The 21,861-nt window shown below is 39.8% G+C and overlaps 1 protein-coding gene and 1 pseudogene across 5 annotated transcripts in view; one reads left to right on the forward strand and one right to left on the reverse strand.

The window, feature by feature from the left end:
- ATL2 (atlastin GTPase 2) overlaps nucleotides 1-11,742 on the forward strand; it is a 69,750-nt gene extending 58,008 nt beyond the window's left edge. For 3 of the 5 annotated variants that reach the window (XM_015094430.3, XM_012173507.4, XM_042246266.1), the window contains 8 exons: nucleotides 791-883; nucleotides 3,520-3,658; nucleotides 4,465-4,592; nucleotides 5,674-5,730; nucleotides 6,658-6,729; nucleotides 7,361-7,792; nucleotides 9,307-9,321; nucleotides 9,422-11,742. In XM_015094430.3, the coding sequence (XP_014949916.2) occupies nucleotides 791-883; nucleotides 3,520-3,658; nucleotides 4,465-4,592; nucleotides 5,674-5,730; nucleotides 6,658-6,729; nucleotides 7,361-7,792; nucleotides 9,307-9,321; nucleotides 9,422-9,529 (1,044 nt within the window). In that variant the 3' untranslated portion in view covers nucleotides 9,530-11,742. The remainder of the gene's footprint in view (nucleotides 1-790; nucleotides 884-3,519; nucleotides 3,659-4,464; nucleotides 4,593-5,673; nucleotides 5,731-6,657; nucleotides 6,730-7,360; nucleotides 7,793-9,306; nucleotides 9,322-9,421) is intronic. The other 2 variants (XM_027966920.2, XM_060412257.1) reach the window with 1 other exon arrangement.
- A 5,812-nt stretch (nucleotides 11,743-17,554) lies between these two features.
- LOC114113724 (post-GPI attachment to proteins factor 2-like) lies at nucleotides 17,555-20,174 on the reverse strand (annotated as a pseudogene).
- Nucleotides 20,175-21,861: the final 1,687 nt, after the last annotated feature.

The following is a 21,861-nucleotide window of genomic DNA, read 5'->3' on the forward strand; positions in this document are numbered from 1 at the left end:
ACCCTGTTTGCTCATCTGTGTGTGAAGTCTTCCCTGATATGAAAGCGTCACTGGTGGTTCTTACTGTTAGTGGATTTACACTAATTCAGCCTCAGTCTTGTCTGGCTCAAGTGATCACTTTTATGAAATATTTGGACAGATTATGGTGTCATTTTTTGTATATGATAAAATTTACTCTATTTGGCCTATATCTGTTTTTCTGAACTGGGGTAATTTTGCCACCCAGAGGGCATTTGCTGATATTTGGAGACATTTGGAGACATTTTAGGTTGTCACAGTTTTGGGGAGGAAGTTAATACCATTGGTATTTAGTTTTTAGAGACCAGACATACTGTTCAACATCCTGTAATACATAGGACAAGTGTGTACAGCTAAGAATTATCTGACCCAAAGCATCAATAATGCTGAATTGAGAAATGTAAGCATGTAAAAATAAAAAATTCTGTGAATTATTTGGTCTTTAAATTATACAATCTTGGCTTAAAATTATGATCTGTATACCCTGATACGTCTTTTGTTTCTTCTTAAAAATCCCTGTGTTATTGCTTGTGGTGATAATATATACAGTAAGTTTCTCAAGTGGATGTAGATTCTTGGTATAGGAGTTGGGAGTGTTACTGGTTTATGTAGTAGGCTCTTGATATAACTATGAGTAGTAGTAAACCATTTTGGTTGCTATAACTTTTGATAAGGATTGTTTCTGGGGAGTAAGGGATGCTTCAGTTGTTAAGGTAGTAATTTTTGGTAAAATTTTATAAGAAATAGTCTATGTTTTTCCTTTTTTCTGTAGACATTAATGTTTTTGATTCGAGACTGGAGTTATCCTTATGAACATTCATATGGTTTGGAAGGTGGCAAACAATTCCTTGAAAAGAGATTGCAGGTAAGTCCCTATTTCTGAGATAGGCGAGCATAAGCACCAAGTCAGGTGAAGGAGTGGGCTGCCTGGACTGCTGCCTAGATCAATGTCTAAGTGTGATCAGGACAAATTGAGTATCCCTGGTTAACCTAGGTAACCCCATACGCAATTGATGAGGTGTAAATTGGTAGCACTCCTGTGAAAGAGGACAGTAGAAATGCCCTTGAATAGAAATTAAGGAACAGATATTTCTCTCCAGAGACATACTGAAGGGACATTTCAATAAATCAGTATTCACAGGATAAGAGTTTGAAGTAGACCAACCTTTTGGTCTGTTCAGATTGCATGCATGTCTCTTTCTGGCCCAGCTGAGCTTCTGAACATTTGAGACAGGCTGGGTAATCTAGTGTGCATGCATTGAACGCAAATGATGTGAGACTTTCTTTCCAAGGAATATTGTCTCATAGAGTGGCAGCATACAGAGAGCTAGAAAAGGGATCTGAAACATTTATAGCATAGCATTTATACACAGTTCAATTCAGTCGCTCAGTCGTGTCCGACTGTGACCCCCATGAACCGCAGCACGTCAGGCCTCCTTGTCTATCACCAACTCCTGGAGTCCACCCAAACCCATGTCCATTGAGTCAGTGGTGCCATCCAACCATCTCATCCTCCACTGTCCCCTTCTCCTGCCCTCAATCTTTCCCAGCATCAGGGTCTTTTCAAATGAGTAAGCTCTTCACATCAGGTGGCCAAAGTATTAGAGTTTCAGCTTCAACATCAGTCCTTCCAATGAACACCCAGGACTGATCTTTAGGATGGACTGGTTTGATCTCCTTGCAGTCCAAGGGACTCTCAAGAGTCTTCCCCAACACTACAGTTCCACACATACCTCAAAACTGGAACCCAGAAAAGTAACTTGCCTTTGGTCATTTAACAAATTATTGGTAACTGTAATAGGACCCAAATATCGAGATTCTTGTTCTGACCCATGCAAAATGCCTCACCAAGGCAGTACTGGAAAATAAACTCACCACCATGATCCTTTATTCCTAGAAGTATCCTCCCATGGAAACCCTAAGGTCAAATACTACCCACCTACTGACATCCGCAAAAGATACATAAAAATCCCTTTATTCATAAATAGGAGTTTTCTTTCTTTGGGGTAATAAACTTTTGTCTGTTCCCTGTGGAAAGGATGCATTTAGTTTTGCAACCTTATTCAAAGATTGAGGGTATAATATAATTTTTCTTAATCCTAAACTGAGATTAAAACCAAATCCTTATTCTTAGATTATATGAAAGGCATTTCTAGACTGTCAAAGATTTTCATTCATCAGCATTTTCTTTGGTTTGTTAGAAGAAATTGACATGAAGTACATTAGGCATACTAACTAAATTCAGAATTATGACTTCAAAGACAAATGGGTTTTTAAATACATTATTAAATTGATACAGAAAAGTACACAGACCATAAGTATGCACCTTGATGAATTTGTGCAAATTGAGCATAGCCATATAACAACCCAGAAGCACCCACCTCTGTGTACTAACTCCCTCTAGTCCCCAAACCCTTCATTGCTGTTCAGACCTTCAGGAGGCTTTGTTTTTGGACTTTTTATGAAAGAATTCACACATGGTATGTATTCTTTTGTGTCCAGTTTCTTTTGCCCAGTATTACGTTTCTGAGATTAGTTCATATTGTTGCATGTAGTTTAGTTCACTTATTCTCATTGATATTCAGTATTCCATTGTAAGAATAACAATAGTTTTTCCATTCTACTCTCAGTGGAGATTCGGGTAGTTTCCAGGTTTTGTTGATTACTAATAGTACATGTATTTTAGAATGGTTTTTGAGATGAGTTTAGGAGGGAATATGTGAATTATATTGGGATAAGTAGTTATTAAAAATGTAACTTTGGTATATTTTTCCAGAAAATACATAGCGGTTTCTCTTCTGCAAAAAACTGATGACTAGCATATGTCATAAATAATCATTTGGAATGAGTGCTGAAATCTTAAGGTTCTTTGGAATTTTTAAAGTTCTTTAGACTACACTGGTGTTTTTCACCTTATCTGTTTTGCTCATTGGCTGACCTTTTTATTTATAGGTGGATTAGTACTTTGCTTTCTCTTTGCCATTATAAGTACTTTAAAGACGGGTTTAGAAATCACAGTCACACCTGTTGTTCTGGTGTTAGATATTATGATTAATTATTATTTGTATTTATTCATATCCTTGGTAGCTAATGGGCTTCCCTTGTGACTCAGCTGGTGAAGAATCCGCCTGCAGTGTGGGAGACATGGGTGATTCCTGCCTGGGTTGGGAAGATCCCCTGGAGAAGGGAAAGGCTACTTACTTCAATATTCTGTCTAGAGAATTCCATGGACTGTATAATGCATGGGGTCTCAATGAGCCAGTCAGACTTTCACTTTCACTTTGGGTAGCTAACAGGGGAAAAAAATCTCTTGGTTTAGGAGAGGAGGTGGGTCTTACCAAATGGTTAGAAATGGGTCTTTAATAAAATTTTATATTGTCAAAAAACACCCATCTGGAGTAGCATTTGAATTACTGTGCATGCCTATGAGTATGTGTGTGTACTTAAAAAAAAATTTGTTTTTCTCGTTTGCTCCTTTACCCTGTCACCTTCTACCTCCAGGTAAAACAGAATCAACATGAAGAGCTGCAGAATGTAAGGAAGCACATTCACAATTGTTTCTCAAATCTTGGTTGCTTCCTTTTGCCACATCCTGGTCTTAAAGTTGCAACTAATCCTAGTTTTGATGGGAGATTGAAAGGTGGGAATTCCCATTCTTGTTAAAATCAGAACTCAAGTTGTAGAGACTGAAAGTTTAAAAAAAACATATATATATGTATATATATATATATGGTTCCTTAAAATTTCTCTTATACTGGAGGATATTTCGATGCATTGTTAATGAAGTGATTGTAGTGCTCTCTGCGGTCTTTCTAGCTTTCCATTGGTATGTTGCAAACACCTAGCATATTGATTAACAGATTTTTAAATGTCTATTGCTCAGCACTGATGTCCTAAAAATACTGAAGGAACATTTCAGTATTTCATCTGATTGCAGTCTGCTAAAAAGCATTACCAATATATTGTATTGATATAATTAGATTTAAGTCTGTTTCGGGGTGATGGTATAATTTTCTGTGTATGTTTTAGGGTTATTTTGAGCATGATAGCAGAAGACTTGAGGATTAACAAAACTTTAACAGTATGGCTAGAAAAACAAAATTTAGTTTTAATATTTAATACAGTTTCATGAATAGCCTGTCATTTGGAAAGGATAGTTTACTTAAAATACTTGATGTGGAATTTGTTTTGATAGTTCACAGTTTTTTTTATTATTTGAGCTGACAGAATTATTGGAAGATGAAGAAAATGGGGTACTAGAGTTGGGGGGGGCATTATATTTTTTCCTAGGAGATGTGTCAATATGACAGGTTTGGATGAGTTTTTTGAAATGAATCTATACTTAAGTGTCATACTCTTGTTTTATAAAATAGAATCTCATTAGCTCTTACCAATGGTGACTTTTTTTTTTTTCACTAATATGTTGACTAATTTCATGCCCATCAGATATTGATGAAGAGTTTAAACGAGAGCTTCGAAATCTGGTTCCCTTGCTCCTTGCCCCAGAAAATTTGGTAGAAAAAGAGATAAGTGGATCTAAAGTCACTTGTAGAGATCTTGTAGAATACTTTAAGGTAGGAAAATGCTTACATTAAATGACTTTGTGTAAGTTAGAAATATAGTTGACTTAAAACTCATTTGTATGTTATAAAAATTTATCATCTGTATTTTAAAGCAATTAGGTAAAATTTATAATTTTTTTGTCTTGAATTGGATGTATCAATATTTTAGAATATTTAAGATTGTAGCAGACAACATGTATCTTCTACACAGTGATTTTATTTGTTTATACAGTTACCCTACTTTTTATCCAGCCCTGATATGCACAGAAGAACCATTCATAATATTATACTACCACTCTATCATTTGAAAATTATAATAGATATTGGGAGCATAATTCTGCATCTTGAGTTCTCATAAAAAACCTCTCAGAGTCTGAGTACTTGATGAGAGCCTTTGAAAGTTATCAAAAGTGGGTTCTGAGCTCAAGTAAATTATTCACAGATTTTTTTTTTTTCACCCCTCTGCTCTCTAGTCTTTATAACTTGCTTGCCAGAGCAAGGCCACTGTTGAGGGTTGTGATTATTTGTAGTAGTTGTAGATGGATGGGAAAATAGAGTTAATGAAAGAGGGCATTTTTGTGTTATTTAATGGACACTTGATCGCTTTCATACTATCTTTGTTTAGTTATGAAATAATTTAAGAGTCAGATGAAAGTTGAGATGGAAGATTCCTATATGGAACTTACTTAAAAATTTTCATCTTTCTTACTCTTAAACCACAAAGTAAAATACTGAGTTAAAATGTTTTGTTACATATTTATTTGAAACATTGGCAGTTTGGCAGTAGGAGAGAATTGTGGATTTCTTTTCATAGAGTAGATGGCATTTTATATGTAACTTTCAATATGAAACAACTTTTCTGCCAAGTTGAAGTTATATTTAGAGATATTTCTCTAGGATATTATTTTGCAACACACATTTTTAATAATGTTGAGAATAGGGTTAACTTTGTTGGAATGAAAGTATATGATTTTTAAAGCTTCGACTTTTCCTTTTAATAATGTGAATCATTTTTCTATCTAATGATGTTTCTTTGGGGATATGGAGCCAAAGTGCATAACCTATCAATATAATGAGTCTTCTGTATTTTTAGGCTTACATTAAAATTTATCAAGGAGAGGAACTTCCACATCCAAAGTCCATGCTTCAGGTAGTGTGTATGTTGTACATACATTTATGTATGAGAGAGAAAAAAAAATCTGCTTTAGAGAGAAATGCTGGAAATGGGGTGGTGCTTCTTTGCATGCAAATGCATTTTAGATACTTAAGGCATGGGTCCTGAAGTTTTTGAGTTTTTGTAACTACAGATTGCAGACCTTGTACCCACACAGTACCTTCATAGAAATGAAGGTCCTTGGTGCTTTCTCTTCAGTTGCTCAAGAAATGTAGGAAAATTTCTGTTTCAGAAGATAGCTTGATGTGGGCCTTGCTGAACCAAGCTGCTTCTGTTCTCTGGGTCTTTGACAGTGAATGTTGTTTGAAATAGGCTTATTTTCCTCTTTATTTTAATGAGTGACAGCTACTTCTAGTGATTATAGTTTTTTTTTTTTCTTTCTTTCTTTTTTTTAAAAAAGGTGTTCTTTAGGGGCAATGTTATTTTAACCTGTTTCATTTTTTAAAAAATTGCTACTTTGGGCAACTTCCTAATTTTATAGTGGATTAAACTGTTGTTTCATAAAATCCATGTAGTAAACAGTTTTGTGGACTTAAAAATGTATCCTGTGTCATACTGATTATGAGAGAAAGGACCATATGAGTATTCTTAATTCTTTGCACCTGGAGACGGGACATATATTAGGGCTGTATTTATTTAATTCTCTTGTAATTTCCTGGGCATATGTGTTCTATTCTACAAACTCACTTTAACAAATCTAAACAAAACAAAATTAGTCAGGTAGTCCTATTAGAAGCAGTTACTATATCCTTTATAATAGTGTTTCCTCCATTAGAAGGGAAAACTGGAAGTTGATAATATTTTTCTCGGACTTGGTCACTGTACATAATTTATTGTCTTAATCAGCATTTACAGTCATCAGATATTTCACATAAAGTTGGCACATTTTACTTTATTTTTTAGGCAACAGCTGAAGCCAATAATCTTGCTGCAGTAGCAGGAGCAAGAGAGATCTATTGCAAAAGTATGGAGCAGGTTGGTGACTGACATTTATATTAGCACTAGAGTGAGAAGATTTTTATATTTAAAATCATTGAACCAATTCGTACTGCTTATACATTGTCACGTTACATCATTCCCAAATTTTCTTTTATCATCTCTACTGGAAATAAATAAGATTATAATTTCCATCGTTAGAGTGCAGGATGAGAGTAGTAAGTTATTACATAGACCGCACTAAAATATTTTTTGACACATGATTCAGAGTGCTATTATCAGTAGCTTCTGATGTTAGTAACATTGTCCTAAGACCAATAGCAATTTCTGTGCTAAGCTTGCTAATTCAAATATTCAAGTACCTTTTTTATGTGTTACACCTCTTAACCCACTTTCTTGCCAGCAGTCTTTTTTGGTGTATTGCTGGGTCAGCTGACATCAATACAGATTGTAGTGTAATTCTTTTTGTCTTTATTGGTATATAGTTAATTGGGAAAATTTATTTTGCCTGAGTCAGTTAAATATATAGGAAATGTGTGGGTTATGATGACGTGTGTAGTATTACAAACAAATTTAAAACTAAACCAATTAGATGGTTTAACTTCACTGATGGAATTTCTTTCAAGTGTGACTTATTTCCAACATGTAATCTGTCCTACTGTCTGCACAGGTATGTGGTGGGGACAAGCCTTACATTGCACCTTCAGATCTGGAGCGAAAACACCTGGATCTTAAGGAAGTGGCGATTAAACAGTTTCGTTCAGTGAAAAAAATGGGTGGAGATGAATTCTGCCGTCGTTATCAGGACCAGCTTGAGGCTGAAATTGAAGAAACCTATGCAAATTTTATAAAGCACAATGATGGCAAAAATATCTTCTATGCTGCTCGTACCCCTGCCACACTGTTTGCGGTCATGTTTGCTATGTATATAATCTCAGGACTGACTGGCTTCGTTGGCCTAAACTCTATAGCCGTCTTGTGTAACCTTGTCATGGGGTTAGCACTGACGTCTCTTTGTACTTGGGCATATGTTAAATACTCTGGGGAGTTCAGAGAAATTGGAACAGTGATTGATCAGATTGCTGAAACACTATGGGAACAGGTTGGTATCTATCTTTTGGTTTTTCAGTGACTAATCTTATCCTTGTGGCTCCCCACCCCTCCTCCAGTCCCCCATTCCCCACCCTCACCCCCAATATTTCCACACCTACTTTTTCTTTATATGGAGAATGGCAAAAGGATATTTTCTGTTTTGTTTAGATGCATAATCTGAATATATATAAACTGAAGTTTTTTTTCCTTTAAAGTTATAGTGTGCTTTGGTTGACTTATATCTGTGATACTCTGGATAGTTTCTTAGTTATAGGCCTGATTATACCAGACAAGTGGGCAGGACCAGAGTCTTTAAGGATTTCCTCCCCCTCCCCCCCTTTTTTTTTGAGAAAAGAAAATATCAGTGCAAGAGTTATGAAGGTAAGGAAATAAGTTTGGAAGTAGAGTTCTTCTGAAGTTTCTTACTAGGATTGATAAGAAGCAATGCATGCCTATATTCCAGGAAAAATGGGTGATATTCAGGTCTTCATTGCCTTCCATGAAGATAGTAGTGGTTTACTGATGTACTTACTACAAAGAACAATCTTATAGGGAATTCTTACAGTGAATAATCTTTGACTTCTGTACTACGGAAATGCTAATGAGCAAAGCAGAGTACCACAGTGAGCCAGCTTTTCTTAATCTGTTGCCTCAACCAGAATTCAAATCATGATTTTTTACCTCAAACCAGAATTCAAAGTTGGGCCTGACAAGTATCTACTAAGGAAAGCCTTGTTGTGTATCAGCCAACTGTTGTCTGGAATTGCCTGTGTTCAGAAAATTCCACTTAAGGATATTGTCATTAAAATGATCATCATGAAATACCTGAGCATCATATCAAGAATGAAAGCTACAGTTATTACTGATGGACAATATAAAAAGCGTTTTCAGATACCATTTCTGGGCCGATGAAGTATTGGGCTTATTTGAAGATTTAAGATAATGTGGGTCCATGCTGGTTTTGGTTTTAAAGTCAAAGACTGAAGAAGTTGATTGATGCTGATTTTTCTACTAATAATGTCATTATTATTTTATATAGTGACCCATTATATTAATTTGCATTTTATATTTCTTTAGAGAAATGCTCTATTCAGATCTGATTTGGAAGCTTATGTCTGGATATTTATTAAATTTTTATATCTTTAAAAAGTTCATTCTTTATATTCCTCTGATATGTTCTGACAGAAGATGGATTAAAAGTTATCACAATCTAAAAAAAAAAGAAAGCTATCACAGCATCACTTAAAGTACTATCTACTTTAAAAGTGTTGAATCATTATTAATTTTCTGCCACATGGAATTTCAGTAATAGTACAGTGTCTTTTGAAAATCAGTCATCTCCAGTACATCACTGATTCTAGGATTTTAGAGGTGCCACTATCACAAAACAGGTCAACGGGAATCTAAAGTGTGTACAATTATTTTTAGTATAGTCGAGGTAAGATGATCAGTAGGCGGAAGGTCTGTGCAGTGTCAACAAACCTTGTCTAAATTTTTTTGCATTTCTCTTTTCTTTTGCTTCAGAGGAGTCCCAGGAAGGTGAGAAACTATGAAGTCTCAAGTTTTTATAGTCTTAATTAAACTCTTTAAATTCAAGGCCCTCTGAGTCATCCTGCTAACGAATCACTCCATGTTTTAGGTGTTTTCCAAACTGTTCGAAGTTACTAGACGTCGAATGGTTCATCGTGTTCTTTCGTCAGCACAGCGACAGAGACTGTCATCCACCAATAACAAGAAGAAAAATTAGACAGTATTTTTAACTTTTTTCCCTATCTGAAGTGTTCACACTTATACATGTAGGACAATAAGCAGGACCGTCTGGGCCGGTCTGCATAAATGCTGTATACATACCAGATTTGATGCTGCATATAGGGTATGGAATTGCACATCCATCTCATAGGAATTGTAATGGTTTGAATAGGAAGAAAGTAATTTTTGTTACATTATAAAATGTCTAACTGCATTATTTGTAGCATCATAACTTTTTTTTGGGAGAAGCATCTTTTTATTTCCCACATTCCTGGTTATTTTCTTCATTGCTTTGAATTGAATTTTTATATCTATTTTTATATGTAACTCTTTTTTTACCTCATGTTTTTATTTGTTTTGCACATTTCTCATACCACAGGTATTGAAGCCCCTGGGTGATAATTTGATGGAGGAAAACATAAGGCAGTCTGTAACAAACTCTATCAAAGCAGGCCTGACTGACCAGGTGTCTCATCATGCCAGATTAAAGACAGACTGACACTTCATCTCCTCATGGACTCCACTCTCCCTTTTTTTCATGCTTGCTGTACAATGAGAACTCAAATAAAAATAAACCAAAGTTTACAATCAACTGTAGAAGTAGTTTAGCATAACTGGCTTCACAGATGGCTGCCACAGAGTGTGAAATTGTTTGTTGGTTTTAAGCATTCTGTTCATGGCTCCTGAGACATGATGATTGGCTGAGGAGCATTAGTTTATCATGCACACTGGTGCCATGTTTAATTCTTTTTTTTTTTTTTCTTCTTCTTTGATGTTAGTGAAATTTGTCTTATGTAAAAGGATATTTCAGGGAAATATTTTAAGAAATCTATTTAGAGTCTTTTTAACACAGTGTCCCATTGAAATTTTAATTTTTAGAGAAGTTATGAATCACTGTAGCAAGATTCAGATTGGAATGACAATGAAGCCTTTATTGAGCCACGACATTAAAAGTATATATTGCTTTACTGCCTTCAATACCAGTATTACATAAATGCATGTATCAGAAATTTCACAGAAATTACACGACAACTCTTGTAGCTAAGAAAGTGATTCTGAAGTGTACATTTGTCTTGCCTTTTTAAATTTATAAACCTGCCCTAAAACGAGATGCATATCTCGGAAACTAAACTGTCTTTATGCGGTTTAGTCTTCATGTACATAAAATATGCCATTAATTTTATTGGGGGAGAAATTCCATCCAAAAATGTTGCCTACAGCTATGAGTTAAGAGTGTCTGTACAGTGTGTAGCTTTTATTTTCTAAAATCACAGATAGGGCATGTATATGAATTATAAATATATAAATACAATTTTGTATTAAAAGTTTTGTAGTTTATGGCAAAATCTGGTTCTGTGGTAGGCTAATGAGTACAGTCCCTGTGAAGGAATGTTTGTGGCTCATGTCAGTGTATGAATGCATAGACAATTTGAAGTTTTTGATACATTTGTGATATTTATCTTCTTGAGCACTGCAATCTCACTCCCCACCCCACCCCCCACCCTCGAGGGAATTCAATGGGAATGTTTATCGTGACTTTGTCCTCTGTTGCATTTTAAAGTTATTTTCTGTAATTTATTTTCAGTACATAATTAAAAATTTGTTGCATATATAAAATAGAACTTGTGATTTTTTTAAAGGAATTCTTCAAATATGTATTCCATTACATAAACCTGTTTGTTTATACTGAAAAGAGCATGAGTGAGGAACACCCATGTGAGAGCTGTAAGCTATTGTACCTCGAAGCTAAGCTTGTAAACAGTTATTTTTCTGTGTCTGTCTCTGTCAGGGAAAACTTGTGATTAGCTAGGGGATTTATTAATTTTTGTTTCTCTTTTTTCTGGTATATGTAAGGCTAACATTTTGCAGTACTTTTGTAGCCTTTTCTGTGAACACCTGTTTAAAGCACCTAGTTTGGTTTTTAAGTGAGGAGAACTCAGATGTTGAGTTGCATGGCCGAAAGCTCAAAATTTACTTTGGTATATATCTGCCCTCTCCCGCTTCAAATCCTGTTTTTATATGGATTGTGTTTGTTTCCATCTATAACTACACTGCTACCAACTCATCTGTTCTTTAAGAGAATCCACCTGAAAAGTGTCTTATTTCTTTTACTATGTTTTATGAATGTTGTGGACTGTTTTTATGAATGGAAAAAAATAAAAAGTTTGTTGTATAATAGCAATTCTTCTGAAATTAAAGAGACACAGGTAACTGTTCTGTTTTTTTTTTTTTTTTTTAACAAAAGAATTGTGAAATCTAGACCATTGGATTTCTTAATATTTCTTGTTGGAAAGAGTATTTTCCCCAGAGATATAATTCTATTAAGGATTCCAAGAAAGTACTTTGGTTTCAGCTGGAAGACTGAATATTGTTAAGCAAGAATCAGTAAAAGGGATTAAAGACAATTTCAAACTGTTTACTGAAATAATTTTGGTGTTAGTATATTTTCTGTGGTATAATTTTTTAGTAATTTATATTACAAAGTTTTTTTTTTTTTAAAGCAAACTGTCTTCCTCATTAATACATAAATAACTTCTTTGGAAGAGATAGTAATTTGTGACCCTACTATTGAGTATGCCTTATATGAAGGATGAAAATAGTCATCCTTGCTTCATTAAGTATATTCTGCTTGTGAAATGGAGTAGCTGTAATTTTTGAGAATTTATATTATTTGTTGAACGTTCATTAGTCATTTTACTTCCAGAAATGGGTGGCTTGAGCAGTTACTCTTGCTGTAGGTGTGACTGCTGCTGGAATTTGTTACATTGTTGCATTATTGCGGGGTTAAACCGTTTTTTTGGGTGGACTTAACTGGGTTAAGAACCTATTGAGGATATATCGTAAAATTCCAGAAAGCACTATAACGTTACTGTTAATGGTTCCCTAAGGTCAAAATGGGCTCATGGAAAGTTTTTAAGCAATTGCTTAGTCTTTTGGCCTTCCAGTTAGCTGTTTCTTTGCCACTGTGGGTTGCCTGGGTCTGTTGCACACATTTTTAGGTTTCAGCAGTTTCATTCTTGGCGTGAGGTTTTTTTCCCTACTTTGACCAGGATTGCTCTGTGCACCTAAATGTTTTTCCATTTGTGTCCTAGTTGTGAGGTGATGGCGAACGTCGGCTTGGAGAGCTGGCAGCTGTTCCTGGCAGCCATCTTCTTGGCCAGAATTTCCTCATCAAATGACTGTCTTGGATTCAGTCTGGAGCCTTTGTCAGAAAGGGAACTTAACTTTGGGGAGTTCTTGGCTTTTGGCAAAGCAAGCTACATGAGGGCTTTCTCATGCAGGACAGAGAAATGCCACCTTCTCTACCTACGTCTTTTATCAGATTTTAGGAATTTCTCCTCTCCAGATTTGCAGTTTGCTGAAATTTAGGATGAGGAATTGATCTACCCTTGAAATACTTGAGGACCATACAGCTCCTGGTAACATTCTTCAGTGAAAGCTAGGAGCTGACCAGGTCAAAAGTGCCTGAAGAGGAGTGTAAAAAAAGCTTAGGAGAAAGGGGGGAATCACAGCCTTCATATAGTCAATCAAGCACTTGCACGTACATTAGTACTTTCTGTTCAACCATCGTGTGATAGGAAACCACTTAAAAAAAAAACAGCTGTCTCGGATGTCTCAGGATTGCAAACCAGGATTCTGCCACTCCACACCAGGGGTTTGAGTCAGTGGAAAGTTTCAGACAGACGAGTGATATTCATAACTCAGAACTGTCTTAGCTGCATTTTAAAATTACTAAAGGTGGACAAGAAAGATTTTGTTAATACTGAAGCAAGGTGAAAATGACCCATAATACTAGGTTTAAAAAGTGGTATTAAGCAAGTAGTGGAAATCTCTCTGTCCTTTTGATTGTATGTGCCAGAGGTAACCATATATTTGGTGTGTGTGCTATGGAAAACTTCCCCTGTGCTTACTGACACATCTTTATGTATGCGTAAATCATGGTTTTTATTTTACACAAAAATAGAATTAGCCTGTACATTATACATTTTTCCTATACAACACTGACCTTTTCTTGGGCTATTAAGTAATCCTTCAGTGCTCATGCAGTTGCCTTGACCCTTCTGAGGGTCGATGGGGTTTTGAGGAGAGAGCCTAGACCTTGGACCTTACTTTTTGTGCCGTTCTGCCCCCTGCCACAGGACTGGGGAGAGAAGAAGCAGGTACTGTAGAAAGTTTGTACTCCGTTTTGTTTGTCCATCTGCTGGCTCTGTTTGGCCAGTTGACTAATAACTACTTCCTGAAGCTTGTCCATACTTTGATGGTGTGTGGGGGTCATCTGAACTGTGATTTGTGTGTGTACTCTGTCATGTCTGACTCTATGCAACCCCATGGACTGTAGGCCACCAGGCTCGTTTGTCCATGGGGTTTTCTGGCAAGAATACTGGAGTGGGGTTGCCATTTACTTCTCCAGGGGATCTTCCTGACCCAGGGATTGAACCCAAATTTTCCTGCATTGGCAGGCAGATTTTTTACACTGTACCACCTGTGCTGTTATTTAACAATTTTAAACTTTCTGAAAGTGTATATGGCGAACAGTGTGGTCATTGTGGAGTAAAATGGTTCTGTAGCTACTGACAGCAGGAAAGGTCATCTAAAATGTCATAGTTTAGACTTTGCAATTGCAAAACATGAGGACTAAATGCTTGGGTGACCTGGAGCTGGAAGAATACTTGAATTTAAACTCGGGAGGATGATGAACCTTGGGGTTATAACAGCTTTGTTCCTTGCACCACCACCACCTCCAAGCTTTGTGAACTTGGGCCAATGCTTAGGTAACAGTTGAGCCTCACTTTCATCTATTAAACGGAGATAATACCTACCACTCAGGGTTGTTAGGAAAATAGAATGAGAACATAAAATCCTCATAGGCATTCTTTTGAATCCCTTTTATGGGGGATGATATTTGTGAAATGTACATCTGTCTTACAAATCATACCTACTCTTTAATTTTATACCCTCTGCTTTCTGAAGAGAATAACCATGATGACTCTTGGAGGGTGATAGTCTTTGTGGAGAAAAACATTATCAGGAGTTCCTTTCCTCAACAGGACTAAGTTCCTTGGAAAGTAGAAACATCTTTTAGCCTTTTCATGCATCTTTTAGCCTTTCACATTGTCTAGTATTTTTTTTTTTATACATGGTAAATGCTCAGAATATTTGAACATGGGCTGGGCTGGTCAACTGCATCCCTTCACCCACTTTCTGTACTTAAACATCCACTGTATGAGCTATACCATCTGCTGTAGATGGCAAGGTGGTTATGTGGCAAATATGGCTTAACGCTCAACATTCAGAAAACGAAGATCGTGGCATCTGGTCCCATCACTTCATGGGAAATAGATGGGGAAACTGGAAACAGAAGCAGAGACAATACTTTGCCAACAAAGGTCCATCTAGTCAAGGCTATGGTTTTTCCAGTGGTCATGTATAGATGTGAGAGTTGGACTGTGAAGAAAGCTGAGTGCCAAAGAATTGATGCTTTTGAACTGTGGTGTTGGAGAAGACTTTTGAGAGTCCCTTGGACTGCAAGGAGATCCAACCAGTCCATTCTGAAGGAGATCAGCCCTGGGATTTCTTTGGAGGGAATGATGCTAAAGCTGAAACTCCAATACTTTGGCCACCTCATGCGAAGAGTTGACTCATTGGAAAGACTCTGATGCTGGGAGAGATTGGGGGCAGGAGGAGAAGGGGACGACAGAGGATGAGATGGTTGGATGGCATCACTGACTCGATGGATGGTAGTCTGAGTGGACTCCGGGAGTTGGTGATGGACAGGGAGGCTTGGCATGCTGTGATTCATGAGGCCGCAAAGAGTCGGACACGACTGAGCGACTGAACTGAACTGATGGACCCCTAAGTATCAGTGGTTGTATTATTCCACCTTGGCCTCAAAATAAGGAACCATGATTATTAACTAAATCTCATAACTGAGGAAGTGAGGGTAGGCTACCCTTAGGGATTTGGATTAACTTTAGAATTTATACTGATCGAATGCAGCTTCTTCAGAGAAGGCAATGGCACCCCACACCAGTACTCTTGCCTGGAAAATCCCATGGATGGAGGAGCCTGGTGGGCTGCAGTCCATGGGGTCGCTAAGAGTTGGACACAACTGAACGACTTCACTTTCACTTTTCACTTTGATGCATTGGAGAAGGAAATGGCCACCCATTCCAGTGTTCTTGCCTGGAGAATCCTAGGGACGGGGGAACCTGGTGGGCTGCCGTCTATGGGGTCGCATAGAGTTGGACACGACTGAAGTGACTTAGCAGCAGCAATGCAGCTTCTTAAGTATCTGCTCTTTGTGTGTGTGTGTGAATGTATAAATTTATAAAGTGTTTCTGGAAAAACAAGTGCGTGATTACTTAAACTGACACAAATTTTATTTCTGAAACTATAGCTGTAAAAAATTTCAAATTAAGTGTCTACTCTTAAATTCTTAGAGAACTGGATTTATAGACCTGCACAGTAAGGAGATAAGAGTGTCTCTAGGAATGCTAACTGCTTAAAGCACGAGAGCTGTTCTGTTAGTGTTGAAGGTTTTACAGGAGATAAGAAAACCAAATTAATACGTTTAGCCTCTAAATAAAATACCGCTGGTGCTGATGTACTAGTAATCTTGGGGTGGCTATTTTAACCTCAGTCTTTGATAGAGGAGTTATCTGAGACTCACAGAGGTTGGCCACTTTTACCAAACGGTTTATAAAACGGTTCTGGGATTGGAAGCCAGGTGTACTGGCTTTAGAGTCTAGATAGCCAGAAACTACCCTCCCTATTGCACTGTTGTGAAGAATAAACAGTCCTGCACAGGCAGGGCAAGGGAGAAGGAAAGAGGTCAACAGTAAGGAGGAGCACAGCAGTGGGCTGGTTGGGTTCCAGTGTAGGAGGTGGTTGTAGGGTGGAGAAGGATGGAGTGGTGGGAGAGAAATAGAGGCAGTCAGTTAAGCAACGGCTTTAATTGTCTTAGTTTCTCAAAGTACAGTTTTAGTTTTAAATCAGTCACCTGGAAGTGCTTGTTTTAAATGCACATTGTTGCCCCACTCCACACTGTAATGAACTCGAATCTGTATTTCTATAGGCCTCTCAGATCATTCTGATGTATACTGGAGCTTAATATCCAGTATTTTGAGAAGTAGGGTAATCAACTTCTGATTTTTTTTTCCCTTTGGCAATTAAAAAAAATTTGTTTTCCTTTGAAATAGAATGTACAACCAAAAGAGCACAGGGCTTGAGGCAGTAGGGAGGATGGGGGGACACCAGAGCCCATTCTGGGATAGGAATTTGTGCCTCTGATCCCTCTACCTGACTCCTTTGCCACGGAGGAAGGGTCTGTAAGCCAGAGATTATAGAAGGAGCAGGTCCTGCTTTAGGTACAGAACACCACCTCCACAGCAAGAAGCACAGACTGGCAGAGCCTTTGGAAATCAGACAGCTCCCCCACTCCCCTTCATCCATGCAGACATACAGAAGCTCAGATAGGGAAGTGTGTGCTAAGTCCCTTTAGTTGTGCCTGACTCTTTGCAACCCTGTTGACTGTACCCACCAGGCTCCTCTGTCTGTGGGATTCTCCAGGCAAGAATACTGGAGTTTTTTGCCATTTTCTTCTCCACTGGATCTTCCTGACCCGTCCAGGGATTGAACTCATGTCTCGTATGTCTCCTGCATTGGTAGGAGGCTTCTTTGCCACTAGTGCCACCTGGGAAACCCCCAGATAGGGAAGGGCACACAACAAATCAGAGGTGAAGTCAGGACTAGGACACCTGGGCAACCTTAGCAGAGAACTGTGGTCACAGGCCTGCATGTCCGGAGCAGATCATCAGACACGCAAGTCAAGTGAATGACCCTGTGGCGAGAAATGGCTGTGGTTTCCTGGTAGCAGTGTGGTCCCTGACCTCAGCGAGAGGTTGCTATATAAAGGCCAAGAACGGGATCATGGTTATGAACCTCAGGACTTTTTTTAGCACCAGAGGGTGGAGCTCTCTGGCCAGCTCAGCTTCTGAATGTTTCTCAGGAACTGGTGGTGCTACCTGAAGGCCCCTGTGCCTTCACCTGGGGTGGGGGAAAGGAGAAGCCCTCAGGGCTGGGTGAAGCCTTGTCCTGGTCCCAGCGAGGACATAGATGGTGAGAGCAGGTCAGAGTGGTATTTGTTATTAGTTTCTGGGCAGTGGGCCTCGTCTCCAACAGGAGAGAGGGCTTAGAACCGTTTTTCCTCAGGCTGGCTGAGAGGTAACCAGCAGCTCTTTGTTCTGGAAGTCCCACCAGGCTGCCATGTTGGTTAGGACAGCGGTGTACCCTAGGATGGCAAACATGGTGGGTACTCCAGGCTCACGATACATGTACCGGAAGTAGACCGCTGGCGGCCTGCAGAAGACGGAGTCGATGAAGAGCTGCTGTTTCCGGCTGTCGGACTTGCGAGCCTCTTGGCTTACTGTGCGCTTCCTGGTCCGCCGTCAGAGTGCAGGTGAGGAGCCTGTGACAGGGAGAAGGCCCTGAACACAATGGAAGCGTTTTCGGGCACGCTGAAGTCCTCCGGAGAGGAGACGTAGGTGAACACTAGGAGCGTGAGGTTCTCCACGAGGCTGAGGCTGGAGCGGAGCTGGTAAAGCGGGCACTAGCCCGGACACGGGAGGCGTAGCTGAAGGAGTGGTTCCGGTAGGCGAAGGCCACCGAGACGTGGGGCGCCGAGTGCAGGCCGGGGCAGGGCCCGGGCACCTCTCGGCCGATGGCTGAGCTCACTGACGGAAGAGAGCTGGGCACCCCACAGGGTGGGGCCCTAATCTCCTTTAAGTGGAAGAGCAGAGACCAGGACCCAGAAGAGGAAGGCGACAGTGGCCTGCCGACCGTGACCGGGCCAGCAGGGTGAAGTGGAGCCGGACCAGGGTCCCATGCCGGTCCAGCGACAGCGGGACCTGGTACCTCTTGTCACACTCAGGCTGTGGTGGCGGGGAGGCAGGCTGGGAGCCAGGAGCACCCCGGGGACTCAGACCCGGCCCAACTCCACTGTTTTTATACTAACTAGGAAAGCGTCCTGCAGAGAGCTGGAATTGTGTTCTTTGGAAAGGATAGCAATTGACAGTAGATTAAAAGTACATTCTTCCATATGAAAGTGAATAATGTCTCTCCCAAATTACAGACCTATTTTTAACCTTAGACCTTCTTTTTTGTTTTTGTGTTTTCGTTTTTTTTTTTTTTTTTTTTTTTGTTCAAGACATGAAAGGGATTAAGTCATGACTGTACGGTAAATCCTCAAGTAATGTCAACAGTTGAGGAAAGTAGATTGGTTTAACTACCTCACCTCCATTTAGTTTTCATGCCAAAGGGAGTAATTTTCCCTTCTCTTTTTAAGTTATGAAAGTATGATAACACATTTACAGGAGACTTGGAAAATACAGAACAAGGTTACATATAGTTCCACTATATTGTTATGCTCCGAGCCCGAATCTCCGAACCGACCGAGAGAGCAAGTCCACCACAGTAATGCAAAAACAAAAACAAGAAGGGAGTTTATCTCTAGCGTGCTAGGGCTCAAGTCTCATCCCACACAAGGGAATCCGACAAGAGCCGTGAACAAAGAAGTATGGCGGCTTATATACAGGCAGTTCTTTGTCTCAGTTACAGGAGTAGCTGGCGTTACATGATTGGCCAGGCAGGATGAGTGCATATCCTGTCTCTTTCTGGTAAACATGACTCAGGTCCTAGAGACCGTCGTTTGGTCCCTAACATTCCCCCCTGTCCTTAGATCATATAGAGGAATCTTCCTCTCGGTCCTGAGACACAGTTTGATATTGTTGTCGAAGCACAAACAGCTGTACGGTATTTATGTGTTCCTTTACAAAGGCTACAAGTCTATTGACAATGCATGGGCCAAAGGTAAGCATTAGTAAAAGTACTAGCAGGGGTCCCAGCAAGGTGGAGATTAAGGTAGTCAGCCAAGGGGATTGTTGAAACCAAGATTCAAACCATCCCTGTTGAGCCTCACGTTCTCGTTTACGTTGGGCTAGTCCTCTCACTTTGGCCATAGATTCTCTAACTATTCCTGTATGATCAGCATAGAAACAGCACTCTTCTCTTAGGGCAGCACAGAGTCCCCCTTGTTTCAGAAAGAGCAGATCTAATCCCCTCCTGTTTTGCAGAACTACTTCAGATAGAGAAGTTAGAGACGATTCTAAATGACTAATAGATTGCTCTATACGGGTAATGTCTTCATCTATGGCCACTCTCAGGGAGTTAAATCTTTGGCCTTGCAGGGACAGAGCTGTTATTCTGGTCCCAGCCCTGGCTATTCCAAGACCAAACATAGTTGCTATGGTTATGACGGTAAGAGGTTCTCTCTTAACTTTATAAGTTCTTTTTGGAGGATTTAGAGTTAATTTCTGGGCCCAATAATCATATATTGCTTTCTCTGGTCGGTACAGAATCTTTGGCATGACAGCCACCATAACACAGAATTCTTTTCTGGGGTCAAAGATTGAGCTATGCAGGCATGGAGTTAGCCCCGTGTGTGAACAGACCCACCATCCCCCCATTTGAAGTATTAACCATTTAGCTACAGGCAAATCATCAGGCTCAACGACATGCACAAAAAGTGGAGACTTTGCTGGTAACACCGTGCCCATGCATAAGCCCTTTCCCCATACCTCTTTCATCGTCAGACCCACCTTTCGGTCCCCCCAATGACATTGAGGAGGATCGGTGCTGTTGGCCAAGTCATAAGAGGCATTGAGGCTTACTGCTTCATAATAAGGGGGAATTAAGTTGTAACATAACCAACAAGATTTAGTTGCCTCAGGATGGATCTGATTCAGGGTGGCATAAGCTGCCCTAATCAGCTTCCATAGGGGATCTATTTCGGTGAGCGCTTCTGCTTCGGGACTCATTGCCAAAGATGTTGGCATGGAAGTCATTAGACGGGGGGTTACAGCCAGCTCTTCTACTTTGTTGGGCCTGATACTGTGTACAAGAATTGGCTCTAAGACCTGGCTCACTACTATAATCTCTTTTCCATCAACCCCAAACCCTCCTGATTCCCTCGTCTGTAGTCCCCAAGATAGGCCAGAGATCCAGGTCCCCTCTTTTTTGCTTTTTTTTGGATTGAACCTTATTCTGACTTGTGCATAATTGCAACTTTCACAGCTAAAAGTTGGATCTCCGAGGACCCTAGGGAGGGGCTTGGCGAATGAAAAATTAAGTAAATCTCAATTTTCTACTTTTCAGCGCCGAGGTCCATCATTAGAAGTAACACAATCCCAAGTTTTACAATAAGAGTCTTGTGCCCCCCCCCCCCCCACAGGTCTTCCAGTCATGCCTGGGTGCACCTGGGCATGCCCAGAACCCTTGTTTTCGGAGATAACCCCTAGCCCAAGGCACATTTACCATCGGCTTGAGGTCAAAGTACAAGTCTGGCCACCATGTGTTTGGTGGATGTATTGCGGTAGTGGAGTTTAGCACCTCTCGTGTTAGTCCATTTTGCAGCTTCCAGGTGATTTTGACGGGTTGATGCGGGTTCACGCTGGCAACTCCGGAGCAGAGTAACTGGGTCATCCACAAGAGGGCCCAGCCGAGTTGTCCTGGTCCTGTTGGCGCCTTCGAAGCTTTAGCCTCAAGGGGTTGGACGGGTGCAGAGATGCTTTCCATTCTTTTTTAGCGTCTTTTTGCTCTGCTGAAGCAGCTGGGCGTACGTGGTTGCAATGCACCCAAGGCCCGATACCGTCAACCTTTAGGGCAGTTGGGGTGGTAAGAAGAACAACATAAGGACCCTTCCATTTAGGTTCTAGTGCCTTGGTTTGGTGCCTTTTGACCCACACCCAGTCTCCTGGGCCAATGTCATGTGAGGGAATAGTTTCCTTATTTTGACCCACATGTATTTCCCGGAGCAGTTTCCAGACACGAAAGTGCACCTTGCTTAAGGCCATCAAGGCCTCTTGGAGTTGCCCCAACGTGGGAGGCGGTAGTTTTTTTCCTTCAAATATTGGACATACAGGGGGAGGTCTCCCATATAGAATCTCAAATGGGGTCAGATTAAGTTGATAAGGAGTATTACGCGCACGGAAGAGGGCGAAGGGAAGGAGGGTCACCCAGTCCCCGCCAGTCTCTATAGCCAATTTAGTTAAAGTTTTTTTTAGGGTCCGATTGATTTTTTTTACTTGCCCTGAGCTCTGTGGACTGTATTTACAATGTAACTTCCATTTAGTCCCCAGGGCTAGGGCAAGGCTCTGAACTATTTGACTCACAAACGCAGGTCCATTATCAGAGCCGATGGTCACTGGCAGGCCAAACCTGGGAACTATTTTTTTTTTAATCATTTTTGCCACTATCATCGCGGTTTTTCCCTTT

The sequence above is a fragment of the Ovis aries genome, chromosome 3, assembly GCF_016772045.2.
Source record: "Ovis aries strain OAR_USU_Benz2616 breed Rambouillet chromosome 3, ARS-UI_Ramb_v3.0, whole genome shotgun sequence".
Classification (NCBI taxonomy): Eukaryota; Metazoa; Chordata; class Mammalia; order Artiodactyla; family Bovidae; genus Ovis; species Ovis aries.